A 19,546-nucleotide genomic window follows, 5' to 3' on the forward strand; every position below is an offset into this window, starting at 1 on the left:
CTGCCATTGGTATCAGGTTTTCATCAATGTTCTTACAATTTTGCAAAACAAACAGTTAATTTACATACACATATCACATAACACAAATAATCAACTGCAAAACATTACCATATGTCACGGTTTGCATGTTTATAACATGGTCGAAGATTATGATGCCAAAACGTTAGGTGTTTCCATTATTTTGTCCAACCCCTGTACATATACAGTATATGTACTATTTATATATATAATATATATTCCTATTTATATCAATTGGACATAATTTCATTGTAATTCTTTGACTTATATCTAAATTCCCTCGCCAATGGAAAGTTGCTGCTTAGTATCCCCCAATCTATGCTTTTCCCACCAGTCTCAGTATTTTTTTCCTCTCTCTGATGACTCTGGTGTCCAATTGCTTAACATCCTGTGATCAGATCTGATCTGTGGGGGATGGCCAACACTAATTGTTCAATTTCCCAACAGCGCCACCACAGGATAAATTAAGCGTTACATAGTTACTATTTTAATCAATGGGTTATTGATGTAATGCCCAGACATAGTGGGTCCTCCAATGCATCATGCCCTTTTTATAGCCAAAAGGTATCTGTCATGATCAATTTTCGGATCTGTGGCAGAGTCTGGACTCTCTTATATGAACCTTTTTCCTTTCAGGCTCGGGGGTTAATATGAGTTTTTGCCCTGGTGGCCGCTGGTGTTACTACAACTGTAGTTGGTCGGCTGCTGGGTTTTTCCCCCTCCGGTGGCCGCTGGTGTTACTACAGTTTTAATTAGTCAGCAGGTGGTGACCCCCCCTCCTTCCTATAAAAGGTCATCAGCTGCTGTGACTCCCTGTTGATAACACTGGTCATTTGCTAACCAACCTTTGAGAAGAGAGGAGCTATCTGGAGCAGTGCTTTTTGCAGTCTATCTGGAGCAGTGGTGTTTCTGCTGATAGCTGAGTTTGGGTGCCGTACTCTGCCGCCTCAGGAGCATTGGCAGTAGAGCAAGCTAAGTTTGTTTATTTTCCCCTGTCTGTTATTTTCCCTGATGTTTATTAGTACAGCGGTGAGGATCAGTGTTCCCACTTGCCAGTTACCTAGTTATGGATAGGTGCAGGGCAAGTGAGGGACTGAGGTATCCTGGTCGGCAACAGGCTGAAAGAACCTGTATAGGGAACGTGAGGAGAGTCAGGGCTCTTCCTTAGGAGAGTGCAGGAGGTGTCCACTTCCCCGTTCCCTATTATAGGGCCCACCATTGTAATTGTTTCCCCGGTGTCCCCTTGTCTGTCTTGTGGTTTTGTGACCGACCGATCGTCGGGTCGCGTCGTGCAGAGCCAGACACACCGTGACAGTATCCCTCCATCAGTCATTCACACAAAGGTTTTCTACAACTAACATCTCCTTTGTGGGAAACATAAGAACAAGACCTCATGAGAGAAGGGTTAGGAATCTGTGTCATCAATATGTTGCAGAGTGGCCTTTACACAGCATTATCGGCATGTGACTTGTGTGATCAGCGGTCAGTATCACCTATTATTAGTAAGCAGAGGAACCATACACCCTGATCACTTTCAGTCCCATAAGCATGTTCAAAGTTATGAGTAATTAGTTACATAATTAACTTCATTCTCTGGTGTACTGATTGGGTAGTGTTATTTTGAAACTTTATGACATTGTTATTTGTGCATTGTATGATTGAATTATTTAGGCACAATCTGTTAAAGCAATAACTGATGGTAGTGCACAAGATGTCATCCAAACTTCCCTCAAGCACCAAGGTTCGGATGCTACACCTAACTGTTCTCCATCTGATGACTACATCAATGATCTATCTACTCAAGCACCAAGGTTCGAGTGCCACATCTAACTCTGTTCTCCTTCCTATAACTACATCTCTGATCTATCTACTCAAGCACCAAGGTTTGGCTGCCACCTGTAACTCTGTTCTACATCCTATAACTACATCCCTGATCTATCTACTCAAGCACCAAGGTTCTGGTGCCACATCTAACTCTGTTCTCCATCCTATAACTACATCCCTGATCTATCTACTCAAGCACCAAGGTTCGGCTGCCACCTCTAACTCTGTTCTACATCCTATAACTACATCCCTGATCTATCTACTCAAGCACCAAGGTTCGGGTGCCACATCTAACTCTGTTCTCCGTCCTATGACTACATCCATAATCTATTCACTCAAGCACCGAGGTTCGGATGCCACATCTACTTCTTTTCTCCGTCCTATGACTGCATCCCTGATCTATCTACTGAAAAGGGGGATCGGAATAAACACTAAGATATGTCCTCTATCCTGTAGACATACAGTATATAGCATAAACATCTCCAGACAGAGTATCACAAAATCATGTTTTGTTTTTCTAAATCTGTTTATCTCGCTACACTCATTTCGGGATCTGTTAAGCTAGGAGGAAAGGTTAGGAATGATATATTTGCACAAGGGTTGAGCTAAGGCCGCGATCACTCGTTCTGTATTTGGTCAGTATTTTACATCAGTATCTGTAAGCCAAAACCAGGAGTGGGTGAAAAATACAGAGGTGATGACGTGTTTCTATTAAACTTTTATATATATATGTTGTTATATATTGTTTATATATATTGTTCCACTCCTGGTTTTGGCTTACAAATACTGATTAGTGATGAGCAAACAATCTCGGAAAAAGTTTTATCGTAGTACGCTCGTGTGTTAACCAAGTGTCTTCGGCTTGCTAGAAAAATATGGTTGAGTCCCCACGGCTGCATGTCTCGCGGCTGTTCAACAGATGCAACACATGCAGGTATTGCCTGTTTACTAGAAGATTCAAACTTTTTTCAAGCACACCAAAGTCAATCGGTTAGCACCCAAGCATGGCGGGATAACACCTTATCTGAGCTCATCTTTGGTCATCACTAATGCTGATGTAAAATACTGAACAAATACGGAACGTGTGAATGTGGCCTAAGAAGTATAACGGTAAAGTCTATGATCAATAGGTTCACAGACATTGCGAATGACACCACCGGCCATAGGCAGGCAGCAGACGACATGAATACTGATTTCAATATGCAGTGAGAGAACACAGCGATGTGCCTCTCACATGGCATAAAAATTATTTTAATCTTGGTTGCTTTGTATAAATTATTCACATCATACAAGTGATAGTCAACAACTTCGACTTTGACGAAAGCTTTGTTTTAATCAGTAAACACAAAAGGGAAATTGAATAAGTACATGTTAAGACGTTTTCTTCACACCTGCAATGCCGCGTTGTTTAAAATTACTTTCCAGAAACAAGCCATAAATGAATTTATAAAACTGCACCTCGGCTTTTTATTCGGGGGGTGAGGGAGGAGAAAGGCTTGAATTATTTACTCTATTTTAAGTATCACTAAAGAGGAAATACATCTCAATTATAATTCAACTTTATGGAACAATTGCCAGCTGTTTCAGTTACAGCCAAGCAATTGTCAGGTAAAATTTATGCCCTGTTTTCTCGGTATTTTTCTTTGTAGATCTGCAAATGTAGCACTCTGTATGCATGTGCCTGGGGGGCCCCAGGTGCTTCGCGTTCCAGATGGTAGTTGTTCTGTACCGAAGCACAGCGATGCAGATTGCTTAATGCATGCCGCGAAACAATAAAAAAAATCAGACTTAACAGTGTGACATTTCAAAGAAAGTTGTTCCCATTGAAATGAGGAAGGCCACACAGGGTTACCGCTGAGCCAGACATTCGTCAGCTGTAAGTGGTATGAACATATGTGTTATCTGCTGCTCTTATGCCATTGACTCTCTTAAAGGTGACAGAAGCAGAAGACATTATTTACTGGGATCTGTGTGCTTTATCTGCAACTGGAGTCCATTACAACGGCAGTCTGGAGGTGTAGTCTTGAGGCCCCCTATAACAGCAGTCTGGATGTATAGTTTGGAGGTCCTCTATAACAGCAGTCTGGATGTATAGTTTGGAGGTCCTCTATAACAGCAGTCTGGATGTATAGTCTTGAGGCCCCCTATAACAGCAGTCTGGATGTATAGTCTGGAGGCCCCCTTTAACAGCAGTCTGGATGTGTAGTCTGGAGGCCCCTATAACAGCAGTCTGGATGTATAGTCTTAAGGGCCCCTATAACAGCAGTCTGGATGTATAGTCTGAAGCCCCCTATAACAGCAGTCTGGATGTATAGTCTTGAGGCCCCTTATGACAGCAGTCTGGATGTATAGTCTTGAGGCCCCCTATAACAGCAGTCTGGATGTATAGTTTTGAGGCCCCCTATAACAGCAGTCTGGATGTGTAGTCTGAAGCCTCCTATAACAGCAGTCTGGATGTGTAGTCTGGAGGCCCCCTATAACAGCAGTCTGGATGTGTAGTCTGGAAGCCCCCTATAACAGCAGTCTGGATGTGTAGTCTGGAATCCCCCTGTAACAGCAGTCTGGATGTGTAGTCTGGAAGCCCCCTATAACAGCAGTCTGGATGTATAGTCTGGAGGTCCTCTATAACAGCAGTCGGGATGTGTAGTCTGGAGGTCCCCTATAACAGCAGTCTGGATGTGTAGTCTGGAAGCCCCCTGTAACAGCAGTCTGGATGTGTAGTCTGGAGGTCCCCTATAACAGCAGTCTGGATGTGTAGTCTGGAAGCCCCCTGTAACAGCAGTCTAGATGTGTAGTCTGAAATCCCCCTATAACAGCAGTCTGGATGTGTAGTCTGGAGCCCCCTATACCAGCAGTCTGGATGTGTAGTCTGGAAGCCCCCTGTAAAAGCAGTCTGGATGTGTAGTCTGGAGCCCCCTATAACAGCAGTCTGGATGTGTAGTCTGGAGCCCCCTATAACAGCAGTCTGGATGTGTAGTCTGGAAGCCCCCTGTAACAGCAGTCTGGATGTGTAGTCTGGAGCCCCCTATAACAGCAGTCTGGATGTGTAGTCTGGAGCCCCCTTTAACAGCAGTCTGGATGTGTAGTCTGGAGCCCCCTATAACAGCAGTCTGGATGTGTAGTCTGAAGCCCCCTATAACAGCAGTCTGGATGTGTAGTCTGGAGCCCCCTATAACAGCAGTCTGGATGTGTAGTCTGGAGCCCCCTATAACAGCAGTCTGGATGTGTAGTCTGGAGCCCCCTATAACAGCAGTCTGGATGTGTAGTCTGAGCCCCCTATAACAGCAGTCTGGATGTGTAGTCTGAAGCCCCCTATAACAGCAGTCTGGATGTGTAGTCTGGAGGCCCTCTATAACAGCAGTCTGGATGTGTAGTCTGGAGGTCCTCTATAACAGCAGTCTGGATGTGTAGTCTGGAGGTCCTCTATAACAGCAGTCTGGATGTGTAGTCTGGAGGCCCCCTATAACAGCAGACTGGATGTGTAGTCTGGAGGCCCCCTATAACAGCAGTCTGGATGTGTAGTCTGGAGGTCCTCTATAACAGCAGTCTGGATGTGTAGTCTGGAGGCCCCCTATAACAGCAGTCTGGATGTGTAGTCTGAAGTCCCCTATAACAGCAGTATCGATGTGTAGTCTGAAGCCCCCTATAACAGCAGTCTGGATGTGTAGTCTGGAGGCCCTCTATAACAACAGTCTGGATGTGTAGTCTGAAGTCCCCTATAACAGCAGTATCGATGTGTAGTCTGAAGCCCCCTATAACAGCAGTCTGGATGTGTAGTTTGGAGCCCCTATAACAGCAGTCTGGATGTGTAGTCTGGAGGCCCCCTATAATAGAAGTCTGGATGTGTAGTCTGGAGGCCCTCTATAACAACAGTCTGGATGTGTAGTCTGAAGTCCCTTATAACAGCAGTATCGATGTGCAGTCTGAAGCCCCCTATAACAGCAGTCTGGATATGTAGTCTGAAGCCCCTATAACAGCAGTCTGGATGTGTAGTCTGAAGCCCCTATAACAGCAGTCTGGATGTGTAATCGGGCATGACCCCTACAACAGCTGTTTGGCATCTTAGTCTGGACTTTGCGCTATTCTACTACTCTGGATGTAACGCAGAGCTCCTTATATAATAATAGTCTTAGTAGGAAATGTAGCAGGAGACAAAGATTGCACATTACAGATTGATGAAAACTGGAGGAAATTATTATGACCAATGTCAGATGCACAGATAATATACTAATCATTGAGGTTTCACTCAATTATCCCCATGTGTCCAGCATTTGTAAAACAATACAATTTCCATTAAAAAGTAATTAAGAACTAGTAATACCTGTATTTTTACATGCAAATTTCGTCTTGATGTCACATTGTCGTTGAGTGCCATTGCAGCCTCTTTCATCGCTGCCATCTTCACAGTCCTTCTCTCCATCACACAGCCACAGCTCTGGGATACAGTTTCCATCTGGTTGACATTGGAATTGTTTTTCTTCACAAGGTCTCAAAGCAGGAATGGCTGCACGGAGAAAACATATTAGGAGCCTTAGCTAAGAATTGTACCAATGGTTACTTTCATGTGTCCTCAACATTCAATTGTAAACATCAATTTACAAGCAGCAAAAAGGATAGAAAAGAGTCAATTTGAGAAAGACTTGAGATATATCAGGAATTAATATTCCAACAAGTCCATGGAAGAAAGCACCAAATTGTAACAGTTGGTTCTGCTAGGATTCGGTACTCGGTGAGTAATGAGGTTCTCGCGTACTTGAATCCTAGTGAGTAAATTTCACTACTCGCCTCGCAATATTCGGATCTCCCGCCGGCATGTGTTAGCCAATCACAGTAAAGCCGCCGCCTTCTTTGTTGTGGCATTACTGTGATTGGCTGGCCACGCAGCATCACTGTATCGCTGGAGCCCCTGGAGAGCGGTCGCATCAGCTGATGCAGCTGCTCTCCATGGGAGATCAACGTGGGACCCTTCTTATTAATGGGATTATGGTGGAAAGGTGAGTATTGGTTGCTTTATTATTTTAATTTTTTACAGGTGATCAATGGCTTCTGGGAATTAGGTGTGTGTGATGAGTATGTACTCTATGTTATGTGTTGTATGTTCTGCATGTCTTTTTTTTACATTCACCACATTAGCCAGATGATGGGAATACTACTTTTCCATCATCCGCTAATACTGTCACTGTAGCAGGCATAGCCAGATGGGTCAAGTAGTCCCATCGGACGATGCCCGCACAGGCCCCAAACAGAGCCAGCACGGCCCGCACAGGCCCCGCACAGCCCGCACAGCACCAGCACCTCCCGTACAGGCCCCGCACAGCACCAGCAGAGCCCAGCACAGCCCCGCACACACACACAGCCCCACAAACCCCCGCACACATAGTCTCCACCCACACACATTCTCTGCCCATTACTCGCATTTCCCATAGACATACATTGGACTCGTTATGAGTACCCGAGTATTAGGAGCTACTCATAACGAGTACAGCGAGTCCGAGTATTTCACTACTCACTCATCCCTAGTCAAGTTATCTCAACTTATTCATCAACCACATCACTATAGTCACCTTTAGATGAGTGTCAAGGATACAAAGCCTGAGGGGGTTATGCTGAATCCACCACTGTTACCACGCTATCACAGATGACACCGGAGACATCACATAGATCCCACGGCTGACACCATTTGTCAAAGAAACACACCTGCACTGCGTCCAATCATCAGGACAATTGCACAATTGTCTGACGAGTAATGGACAAGACTGCAGCTGCTTCCACTACTGAGCTGGTTATTGGGAAACTAACAGTGAGTGTATGGTATATACATCTCCGATTCCAAAACATGGAATGCATGTATGTACCCTTCATACGGTCACTGCCAGCCCTGCAATAACAAAATAGGAGCCATTAGCTGCCACCACCAATCGTTTGTCATTTGGACATAATCTCCCCATCAAACGATGTCTTTAAGGGCTGACAATGATCCAAACTCAGATTCTACTTTTTAGCAGTTTTAAATTACACTTACACACCTCCCCTTGATGACCTCATGTGAGTCTGTTTATAGAATGTTTTCAGTCCTTCAGGATTTTATAAGATCCTCATCTTCCAAGATATCTTTGCATCTGAAGGTCCCAGGTGTTAGATATTGACGCCATGTTGTCTACCGTGATTTTAGCTTTATATAGAAATCAAATATGACCTGCTTTGCATAATCTATTGGACCAATGTTAAATTGGAGGTTTTATAGTGGTCCCACGGTGATAGACTAGTTGGAGAGGCAGGTCCTCAGTGGCTGCTCTCCACCCACTCATTTTGACTGTCAGGTTTCTCCCTTTACACAAAAAGGGAGAGACCAGTCAATCCAGGGGATCAGGGTGTATCAAACTGCCTGGGTTTCGACTGTCCAACTAGTCTCCATTGTGGCTCAGTCACAGGTGGCTTTTAAAGTAGGTTTTTCTCTGAAACGCCCCAACATTTCAGAGTCAAACATACCTGACTTATACATGCCAGCATCTCATACATGCTGACAGTAGCACGGGCAGCACTAATAATCTGTCAGGTTCCCTTTAACTTGTTATAGTGTTGTCAAAAATTCTTTATTAATTTCATCAACATTCTGCCAGCACTACCGGTGATTGAATTTCATTTTCCTCTCCTCCCAACATGCATTGTTTCCACCATCAACCAAGGATTTATTGGGTGCAAACTGAAAACCTGCCTCTTTATTAGGTCTGTATGAAATTTGAAGACACAAAAACCTGTCCCTTCTGCTAAAGATGGACTACACTTGACGGCAAGCAGAAGACAACAAGTTAGACAGAAGGTAAATACCTATTGGTATGCGATTTGAAGTGATTTCTAATGGGTAAAACAACATTGTTTTCAACTTAAGTGACTTACAGTTAGTTAAATTATCAATGTATCTATCAAATGAGATAAGGCATGCCTGAAAGTATGGTGACGGTGTAAACTCTTACCAAGCTAATGTATCTGTAGTGTCTGTGGATAAGTTATTGTATATAGTGACATGTCTAAGGCTTTGCTGTAGAACAAGACTGATTTTAATTGCTCCCAAAAATCTTTGAAGATACCTTGTGATGTTGCTGTTGAACTGAAGAGGTTGTTTACAGTTATTTAGATCACAAATTGTCTTTTCACACATCTTCAAAGCCCTGCGTCATGATGAAAAGAAGACAAGGAACCTTCCTGACCAAGTTTTGCAGGATCTTTCTGTCTTTACATTACAGCGCTCTTTTAAGTGTTACACATCAGCTCATATTTTTTGCCCTAAAAGACTTAACTACAAGCAAATAGCTGGAAAGAGGATGGAAGAATCGCTTCTTAATTGCCAATTAATTCACTTTATGCAAATTCTCAAAAGTGTACAGTCTGCTTTAAAAAGGGATCTTTAATAAGGACAATGATTGATTTTTTTTCTAGGTTGATCCTTATTTCCATTGATGAAAAAGAAAATGCACGTCACAGCCAAAACAAGAGAAAAAGCGAGTCAGAAGACTTTGACATTAATTAAAGACGATGCAAAATTCTGTAATTCCTAGATGATTTAAAGATAGAAAACAATCTAGGGATGGAAGATCAAGGGAATATCAAAAAATGCTGTTAGGTTCTTACACCAAACATCTTCTTCAAGACGCGGGTGAAGGTTGGCGTCCAGGTCTTGCTCCGAAATTCATTATCACTGTAGGAGGCTGAAGTAATCAAAATTCAGTATTTACCATTCTCAAAATACAATGTTGTGGTCTATAAACCTTTTCTAAGTGATTGTCCTCCATCACTTGAATGAATGTTTGCGCTGTTTAGGATTTCTTTTTATCATTCGGCTTGTGCATAACACAAAAAAAAATATATTTCTTTTTTCAATTTTTACTAAAATCAATGTATTTATTTGGTATTTTATGTATTGTCTGTAGCATTAAAGGGACCCCAAGTAAAAAAAATGAATCAACTTCACAAAGAAATAGTTTGCTTTTATTACCAATATTAAATTACACTAAGCTGTGATTTTTTTTAACAATATGTAGAAAATGTTTTATGTTATTATTTTTTCAAATCACTTAAAACCATTTTTCGTATTTACAATTTGCTATATTCAGTCATACACCTAACAAAAGTATTTCATACGTAAAACTGTAAATAGGATAATTACCCTAGACCACCAGGGTTGTTACCCAAACTCCTTCACTGTGCTAGATCACAACTATAGTTACCAGTAAAGTCTTCACTGCTTCAGGCCACCCGGGATGTAACCAAAACCATTTCACTGCTCTAGTTTAACCGCTTCACGACCACTGATATGCATTAAAATGGCGGCCGCCTAAGGGACCTTATTCCCTCATTGCCGATTTAACATGGCTGTAGTGCCTCCAGAGTTGGAAAATCTCCAGGGTCTTGGCTACCAGGGGTAGCTGAGACCTTGAAGAACATGATCAGGGCTGGATTTTCTGATCCCTAATCAAGTGATTAGCGGTGACACAAAAAAAGTGCGCCTGCTGTTACAATGATTTCTCTCTCTTCTGACATGATGTACATGTCTGAGGAGAGAGAAATTATGCCCTCTGAGATCCTCTGATACCTCCGCCATTTCTGTGCCCTCCTGATCCCGGCCCTCCGCATCATCGTTCTGAAAAAAAAGGCCGGCGCATGCGCAGTGCTACCGCTATGATCTGCCAGCCGGTACCCGGCAACATTAAGAAATGTTTCCTACTGGTTTCATTTGATCACTGTGATAGACTGTATCACAGTGATCAAAAGAAAAATCATAGTAAATCAAATCCTCATTTGTTATCCACTTAGATAGAGAAAAATTATAAAATATATATATATTTTTTACATTCTTTGCATTTGGGGTAAGGGTTAGGGTTGGATTTGGAGTTGTGTTAGGGTTGGGATTAGGGTTGTGCTAGGGTTATGGTTGGGAATAGGGTTGGGTTTAGAGTTGGGGGCTAGAATTGTTTTTTTTAAATTATATGACACCTAGTGTGGTGCGCAAGTGCTCGCTACTCGAGTTTGCATCGGGTGCTCGGGTATGCACAGAGTATTGCAAATCCCAGCATTTTTTGGGGGGGTGTCTAACAGCCACAAAACATGCTTGGTGGGGACTCTTACTTGTCACTCAAGCACCTGCGATACTCGGTGCATATTGGAGTAGCCGATGCAAACTGGAGTAGCGGGCATTTACGCTCAACACTAATGACGCATTTTCAATATGGCAACTTAATGTTATCAAATTCTATGTCATACCTGTCGGTTCAAAATGTTCACTATACCCCTGGATATCCCCCTGGATTCCTTGAGGGTTGTGGTTTTCAAAATTGGGTCACTTGTGCTTGTGTGGGGTTTCCACTTCTTAGGCCCATCAGGGGTTCTCCAAACGCCATGTGATGTCCTCTAATTATTCCAGCAAATTTTACCTTCAAAAAGTCATCCTTCCGAGCCCTGCCGTGCGCCCAAATAGTAGATTTTCCCCACAAATAAGGTATCAGCATGTTCAGGAGAAATTGCTCTACAAATTTTGCAGTCCGCTTTCTCCCTTTACCCTTGTGAAAATAAAAAAGTTTGGGTCTAAAACAGGGATGGACTGGGACTGAAATTCAGCCCTGGTATTTGAAATCACACAGATCCAAACTGTCACCACCCTCGAGCAACTGATGGCGATACATTTCTAATATTACCCTTGATGGAGGATTTCTAATCAAGATTTACTACAAGACCAATATTCCTAAAACCAAAAATATTGCTTGCTATATAAGAATAAATAATTCTAACATTAAAATAATAATATTACAAAATTACAGACAAATGCCAACAAACCATAACCAAATATTACCAGCATATACAGTATTGATAATACTACCATACTGATCATTATTTCCTCCAAAATATCATAATCCTCCAAAAAGTGAACCTGCATGCTGATAAAGTTTAGCATTTGCATCAACCCTTGTAATTGAATATTACTTATCTTTAAATATTGAATGCAAAATGAACACCGACATCTTGTTTTCCTGCTCAAGAATCAGCCTGCAAAACAAATTTATCCCGATGTCCCAATTGTAACAAATAGTATTATTCCGGCGAGTAGGCTGAGAAGAGACAATGTTTATTTGAAATTAATTTTATTTTAAATGAAATCCACCATGAAATGTGTTAGCCTTTATTGTCTTCGAGATGCTAATATCTGTGCTTATTTTTTTAAGGATGATAAAAGCGATTTTCTCATATTAAAAAGTAATTGCAGTCGTGCCCCACATACGCTCGTTAGATGCTTATAATGATTCATTCGCCTGTGCGAGGACGGAAGATATGTACCTTACAATTAAATTAATGTCAGCGTTTGTGGTACCAAATGCCTGTGTTGATGCTTAGAAGCATCATTTAAATGTAATCAATGCTCAATTTGGACAATTCAAACCCTTTCAGAGCAATTTATTAAAGTGTAACACGTTCGCCTTTGGAAAAAGCAAAAGCTAGGAAGAGCAGATTTGCTGGGCTTGTTCTTTTTTTTTCTATCGGAATGAATGCCAACATTTATTTTTGGAGGGTAATATATTTCTTTGCCAGTTTTAAAATCGTTTCGTCGTGATTTAAGGCTTATGGTCAGCGTTAGAGAGTGACATTTCTCCTTAATTTTAATTGGAAAGATTAGAGAAATAGCTCAAAAATTTGTCAATAATCTTCAATTAAATTTATCAAAGAGTGATCCAGACCTTTCCTTTTAACGGGCGCAAATAGCAAGAGAAGATGACTAAATTTTAAGACTCCAATTAATCTTTGCATCTTGTAAGACATTGTAGATAATCTATAGGTAAATCTACAGAAAACGTAGAAGGAATAATGGAATTATAGTATTATGAGCAGAATATCCATCTAACATTTGCATTAGAACAAAAAGTGAAAGGAGTTGGCCACTTGGCACAATAATGTTTTGCTAGAAAGGTTCTCCCAAAAAATTTCCCTGAAGCATGATCAGTCACTTTCAATGAAACCTGAAAACCAGGGAAAGGTTTGTATTCTTCTACAGTGACACCACAGGTGAAAAAAAGTATTACACAATGCCTTTAGAAAGCAATGGTCTGTTAAGGTAATGAATGGAGGCGCCGAGTCCTCCAGTGGGAGACACTCTGTAAAGTCACACTACATTCTAATAAGGTCCTAAATTAGAAGCTCTTCTGGATTAACATAAAAACTGTATTGTTATCACAGGTCCCTGCACATGGCATTTCCAATACTTGGACACCCAATGGTGGCAAATGTTTCATATGGCTCTGTTTTCTTGACTTATAGCTATCCTGTGAAATGAATCCTGAAAACAATGTTTCTTTGTAAAGCTAGGGTCACATGACAAATTTTTACTCTCATCCGAGAAAATTGGTCCAATTATGCAAATCATACTCTGATCAGACTTTTATCACAATTTGATCACAGTGTGATCCAATTTTTTTGGAAGTGAAGATGATGAAAAAAATCTCCATCTTCTCCATTCTGTCAGTGTGGGAAAATGGGACTGCACTGTGATATTATGAGTGCAGTCCAATTTTTTTGATGGACCCATTTACTTGCAATCCGATTTACAGATGCCAATCGTGCACATTGCAATTTTTTCCTTGTTCCGAGAAAATAATTGGACATACGATAACATTAGTCCGAGTGCGATTCAATGTTTTGACGGATCTCATGCTGACCGAAAATACTCTTGTCTGCCTAATATAGCATAGGATGGGGCATTGCACATTTTTTCCTCAAGCAAAAAATGATAATCTACTGTATATACCTTTGTAAACAACTGGAGGCCAATTGGTGGTAGAATACGTGCAAAACAGATTTGTAGTTCAGGACTAATTTTGCAAGTACAACCAGTAATTTCGCAAGTAATCAAAAGGCGATAAAAAGTGGACATTTTATTTTTTCATAGAGCGTTGACTTTTAGGAACTTCCGATGGTTCTAAGGATCTCCAGTCAAACACTGAAGGCATCCCTAAAAGATTAGGGTCCCGCTACACATAGCGACGCTCCAGCGATCCCGACAATGATACGACCTGGTGAGGATCGCTGGTGCGTCGCTACATGGTTGCTAGTAAGCTGGCAAACAGGCAGATCTACTCAATGACGCAGAAACGATACGGCGATCCATATAATGACCTCGGCGATCATTGGGACCTTGTCACACAGCAGCTATTCTGACGACTCACGCCTGCGTCCCTGAGTTCTGCGTTGCCAACGAGGTCGCTCGTCAGCGTCAAACACAGCGATGCATGCTGGCCAGCGGGACGCCAATGATCAAAAAATGGCCTAGGACATTCGAGCACGATCAGCGATATCCAGCTGGGGACTGGTCGCCGCTATGTGTCATACATAGCGAGATCGCTGGCGAGATCGCTGTTACATCACAAAATCTGTGACGTTTCAGTGATCTCGCTAATGATCTCGCTATGTGAGATGGGGCCTTTAGACTGAAGCTGGATGAATATGCTAAGTGACGTCAGGGTGTGATGAATTGGACCTATTGAATTTCAACAGTCAATCCTTTTGTTGACCATGGAGATGAGCATCTGCCAGTGGATTCGAGGCTGAGCCAAGAGTTCATCTATCTATGGGAGTCTGTAGAGATAGCTGTCAGCAGAACTATGGTTTGGCCAACAACTAACTAATGTGTATGGAAGCCTTATACCCCATATACATCAATGGCATACTGCCCTCCTCAGAATAATAAGGGAGAAGAATCGTCCATGCCATCTGTCTATACTCCACTTGAGACCTTACATTTTTAGAATTTATTTTCCTTTTATTGATGTCAATGGATTTATTTCTTTGAGATTTATTTCACAGTAAATGAGATTCTTTCTTTGAAAGTGACCTTACATTAATCTCGGAGATGTAGAACAAAGTAACAAAGCATGGTCAAGAAAACACATATGAAGTCTATTTATGAAAGAAAGGCTGCAGTGATAATGGCTCCGACATAACAGTAACTGAAGAATCTAAGATTTATCAAATCAAGTAGAGCTAAAGTGCTTGGCTTGACCTTGACATATGGCACCTTCTTTTCTAATGGAAATGGAAGACATCTTAAGATAAGCTCTTCGTATTGCTTCACCTGAATGTCTCAGAGTGTGAAGGACGGTAGTGCGATGATGGTTAATACATACTCGATTCACCCCTCTTCCAATATCATCCTTTGTCATAATCAAGTAAGAGAATTGGTCTCTGCACTTGCCCATTTTGGAGGCATAGCCAAGTGGAGGAATATTTCATACACAACACTTTATGATGCTATGTGTCATAGTGAAGGATAGGTAACAATTTTTATGGTTGTATCCTGACAAATGAAGATGTCTTGGTATGGTCAAGAGGTTCCTGCAAAATCTATTGCATCTCTTTCATTATATCACTCTAAGAGGCATACTTTCCATTTGCCACCCAATTGGTGTTATTCATAAACACTGAAACTTGTCTTAAAGGTAATGTCTTTCTTTAAAACAGATCTAGTTTTCAGAAATGCCACTAAAAAATGGCCACAAAGTACCCATCTTACTCTGGGGAACCCAACACATCCATACATCACATGGCAGCCTATTGATTATAATGAGACTTATGTAACACTTCACTTCTCCTGTGGTGGCATAGTAGAGAAGTTTAAATCTTTATTTCAGGTTCCCTCACAGCTAATGTTTGGGGTTCCTATTACCAGGATTACCCTATGATAAACTTACGGTCTACAAATGCTTTTTTTTAAGCAAAATGCACCATAATTTTGGCAACATTTGCATAAAAACTGGCCTACATGTTTCACCATATTTATTATGGATTTGTCACCAGTTTTGCTCTTTACTTGATAAGCTGCATGGCTTAAAGGGGTTGTCCACTATTTTCAGTTGGATGACCTACTTTTAGGGATATGTGAACTTCCACCAATTTGCTATTATCAACTCTGCTGGCAGTAGAATGCAAACAATATAGAAAGCAGAACATAACAACTCAATACACTGTGTAGTCATCACTGCCGAGTACTGAAGCTCAGCTCCAATTAAACAGATAGGAACTGATCTGCAGTACCTAACAACAACCACTAAACAATGTATGGAGCTGTGATATTTTGAACTATACGCTGTGTACATCCAGCCACCCCCAGAGTTGATCATACCTAACCGGTGATGGTGCTTGGTGTAAGACTCCTCATGCCTATATATTGACTACTTATGCTAAGGATTTTGGATGAAAACAACTCTACTTTTCAAAAGGTCATACGGCGCCACCACCCACCAACGACCTCACAGAAGATCTATTATATTATCTTCCACACATTGTGGACACCGATCTTGCGTCCCCTCTCTTCCAGTTCTTCAGGCCGCTTTAACCAATGTGGATGGCACATTACTTATTTACTACCCATATTACTACAAGTGGCTCCTTATTTTTATGTTCAGAGATCTAGTGAACAAGAGCAGTCTTGTGTACTGATGAAGGCTTATTGTTACAGCCAAAACGTTTATATGTGACTGCAAATAAAATCCTTCACTTATTGCAAAAAGTTGAGTGCCAAAATTTTTTCTGGTTATCTATTCTGGTATGGGAACCTTCTTTTGTGCACCAACTCAGTTGTGCTAAAATATACTTATAACCTGAAAGGTCTAAGGACTGGGCATAAAAACGGGTCACCTCCTAATAGAAAACACAGAGAAGGCTGCAGAAACCAACGGAATACAGAAACAAAGACTAGCAGAACCAGAGGTCCCAGAAATGCGCAAATTACACACATAGAAGGCAAAGCAAAGCACCAAGCCAGAACTCAAGTGGATTAACACTGTTTTCCAGCAAGGACTGGGAGGCAGGTGCTGGGTAATACAGGGTGATACCATTACCTGACCCAAGACAAACCCAGCACCAGAGGAAAAAGACCAGCAGTCAGAACACCACAAGAAAATGGCGGATAGTCACAAACTAAAAAGATTCTAACAGTAGCCTGTAACCGGTCCCAGTCCTAGATATGACTAAACGGCGCAGCTTCCTATGACCAAGTCTATCCATGCAACTCAACATCTTCAGATTGTACAATATGCTAGGATGTAAAATTAAAAAATAACATTCTTTAATGTATATAAGACTAATCTGATGAAGCCGACACTTTTAGTACAAAGATATATTGTAAGTGACATGGTGGATTTAGATGATAAATAATCAGATTAGTTTTGGTCTTTTTCATCTACATCAAACACTACAATATAAAAAGAGAAGGATTTACAGAGAATAATAAAAGGCAATTTCTTTCCATAGTATTTTATGTTGTTGTAAATTCCATTAATGTGTGATGTTACATTCAGTGTATGGGGATAGAGTTCTGTTATCTTGAAAACTATGTCCTCTAAAATTTTATGACTAAAATTTTAGACTCAGGAAAGTACCATGAGCTTAGATATGCAATTCTGTAGAGTTTTGTCAATGGGTTTTTATGTCCAGCAGAGCACTGATTTACTGTAATGCCCTGGGGCATAGATAAAAAATAATATACAGCAGACACATGTGGATGAGATGATTTTTATTGCTTACCTGTACTGGCTCCAGCGCTGGCCTTTCTTCTCTTCTCTTGTGGTTGGCTTCCTCTGTCCTAGTCTGCATCGTATCTTTGGGTTGACCTGGAAAGCAACTCTGATGTAATTTTCCAAGTCTTATTAGCGCCAGCTCTGGCAGCCATATGCAGCCTGAGTATTGAGGTAGCAGTACACTCTATTAAAGCCTGGTTTCCAGGAGTCAAGCCACATCTCCACTTTGTTCTGTTTTAGTCAGTTTCTTGATTATCTGTTGCCCTGCAACAAGCTTCCACTGCCAAGCTTAATCAGGCTAATACTGATTCTGTTCACATCTACAAAACGTATTACAGACCTTATCTCTGCTAATGCTGGTGCTCTTCCCACTTACAACTTTGAGGTACTGTCACACTTAGCGATGCAGCAGCGATCCCGACCAGCGATATGACGCGGTCAGGATCGCTGGTGCATCGCTAAGTGGTCGCTAGTGAGCTGCCACACAGGCAGATCTCACCAGTGACATAGCAGGGGTCGGGGGTCGCTACTTACCTATCAGACGGGGCGATCCTGACATCCTCCCGCCCGCGTCCACGCGTCGCTCGTCGGTGCCACAGGAAGCCCAGCAGGAAGCTGACAACGAGAAACGGTCCAGGACGTTCTCCCGCGATGAGCGATAACCAGCGGGGGAGCGGTCGGAGGTAAGTATCAGACATAGCGATATCGCTAGCAATATCGCTGCTGCGTCACAAAACCAGTGACGTTATATTGATATTGCTAGCGATATCGCTTAGTGTGACAGGCCCTTTGATATCAACAATGTACATAATGGCAAACTAATATTTGCTATTCTGGTACTACTGCATCTACTACTCTGCTGTGTTTAGCTACCTAATAATTAACTAGTCACAGTTATGCTTGTGTTTCCGCATCTGCTATTTTGCAGTTCCAGTGCGGTCCGCACGATTGGCTATGCATTACCTAGTGCTTCCTGCTTTGCTTGTCATCTGCAATCCTGTAAAACTAGTTGAACTGGTCCTTGTTGTTTCTTGTGCTGTCCGTCAAGTCCAACTCTGGGGTATCATTGCCTTCAGTCCGTGCTGCTCACCCTGAACTATGGCATAGACAATCCACCTTATCAGGTGAGTCCATAGCAATTAATAAAATTGTACTCTTTGTTCATAATTTTATAGTTAAAGGTATAGCTAAAGAGATCCTATGGAATCTAGCACAAAGCTACACAGCAGCCATGCAGCCAGAACTGTAAAAGTATCAATTGTAGACATCTACATGAATTTTACCTCTACACTAATTATCAATCTATTATATTGAAATTTATCAGAATAACTTCTCATTTTTATATATACAGCTTTCCTTCTTAATTTTATCATGCTTCCCCCTTCCATGTACCCATCCTTCCTTCCTGCGTTTATTCTATATGACTTCTCTTAAGGGGAATCTGTCACCCCATTTTTGGACTATCAGCTGATGGCACCGCCATCAGGGGCTTATCTACAGCATTCTGTAATGCTGCAGATAAGCCCCCAATGTAACCTGAAAGATAAGAAAGACAAGTTATATTATACTCACCGGGGGGGCGGTCCGGTCTTGGTCCGATGAGTGTAGCGGTCCGGCGCCTCCCATCTTGTAGCTGTGACATCCTCTTCTTTGCTTCCTGTCGTGGACCTCTCTGACCTGGTCTGGTGCCTGCACACTGCAGTACTCTGCTCTGCTCTCAACAGAGCAGAGCAGAGTGCACCTGCACAGGAGCCACAATGGAAAACAAAGAAGAGGACGTCACCATTAGAAGATGGGAGGCACCGGATTGGACCACGACAACCATCGGACCCGGACCGCCCCTGGGTGAGTATAATATAGCTCATTTTTCTTATTTTTCAGGTTACATCGGAGGCTTATCTACAGCATTACAGAATGCTGTAGATAAGCCCCTGATGGCGGTGCCGGCAGCTGATAGTCGAAAAATGGGGTGACAGATTCCCTTTAAGCACTTACCTTTCCCACACTCCTACTATCTGAACTTGCTTCTTATCTTCCTTTCTTTCCTCATTCACTGCCTTATTCTGACATTTCCTTCCTTCCCTTTTGTTTTTCTTTCATTTTTCTTTAGTTTGTTCTTTCGTTTTCTCTTTTTTCCTTTTTTCTCATTT

At 41.8% G+C, this 19,546-nt stretch overlaps 1 protein-coding gene across 1 annotated transcript in view; it reads right to left on the reverse strand.

The window, feature by feature from the left end:
- LRP1B (LDL receptor related protein 1B) overlaps window positions 1-19,546 on the reverse strand; it is a 1,871,059-nt gene that overhangs the window by 666,123 nt on the left and 1,185,390 nt on the right. The window contains exon 21 of the mRNA XM_073545568.1: window positions 6,164-6,346. Within this exon, the coding sequence (XP_073401669.1) occupies window positions 6,164-6,346 (183 nt within the window). The remainder of the gene's footprint in view (window positions 1-6,163; window positions 6,347-19,546) is intronic.

Source organism: Dendrobates tinctorius, unplaced genomic scaffold, assembly GCF_039654945.1.
Source record: "Dendrobates tinctorius isolate UK_male_01 unplaced genomic scaffold, ASM3965494v1 ptg000143l, whole genome shotgun sequence".
NCBI classification, from domain to species: domain Eukaryota; kingdom Metazoa; phylum Chordata; class Amphibia; order Anura; family Dendrobatidae; genus Dendrobates; species Dendrobates tinctorius.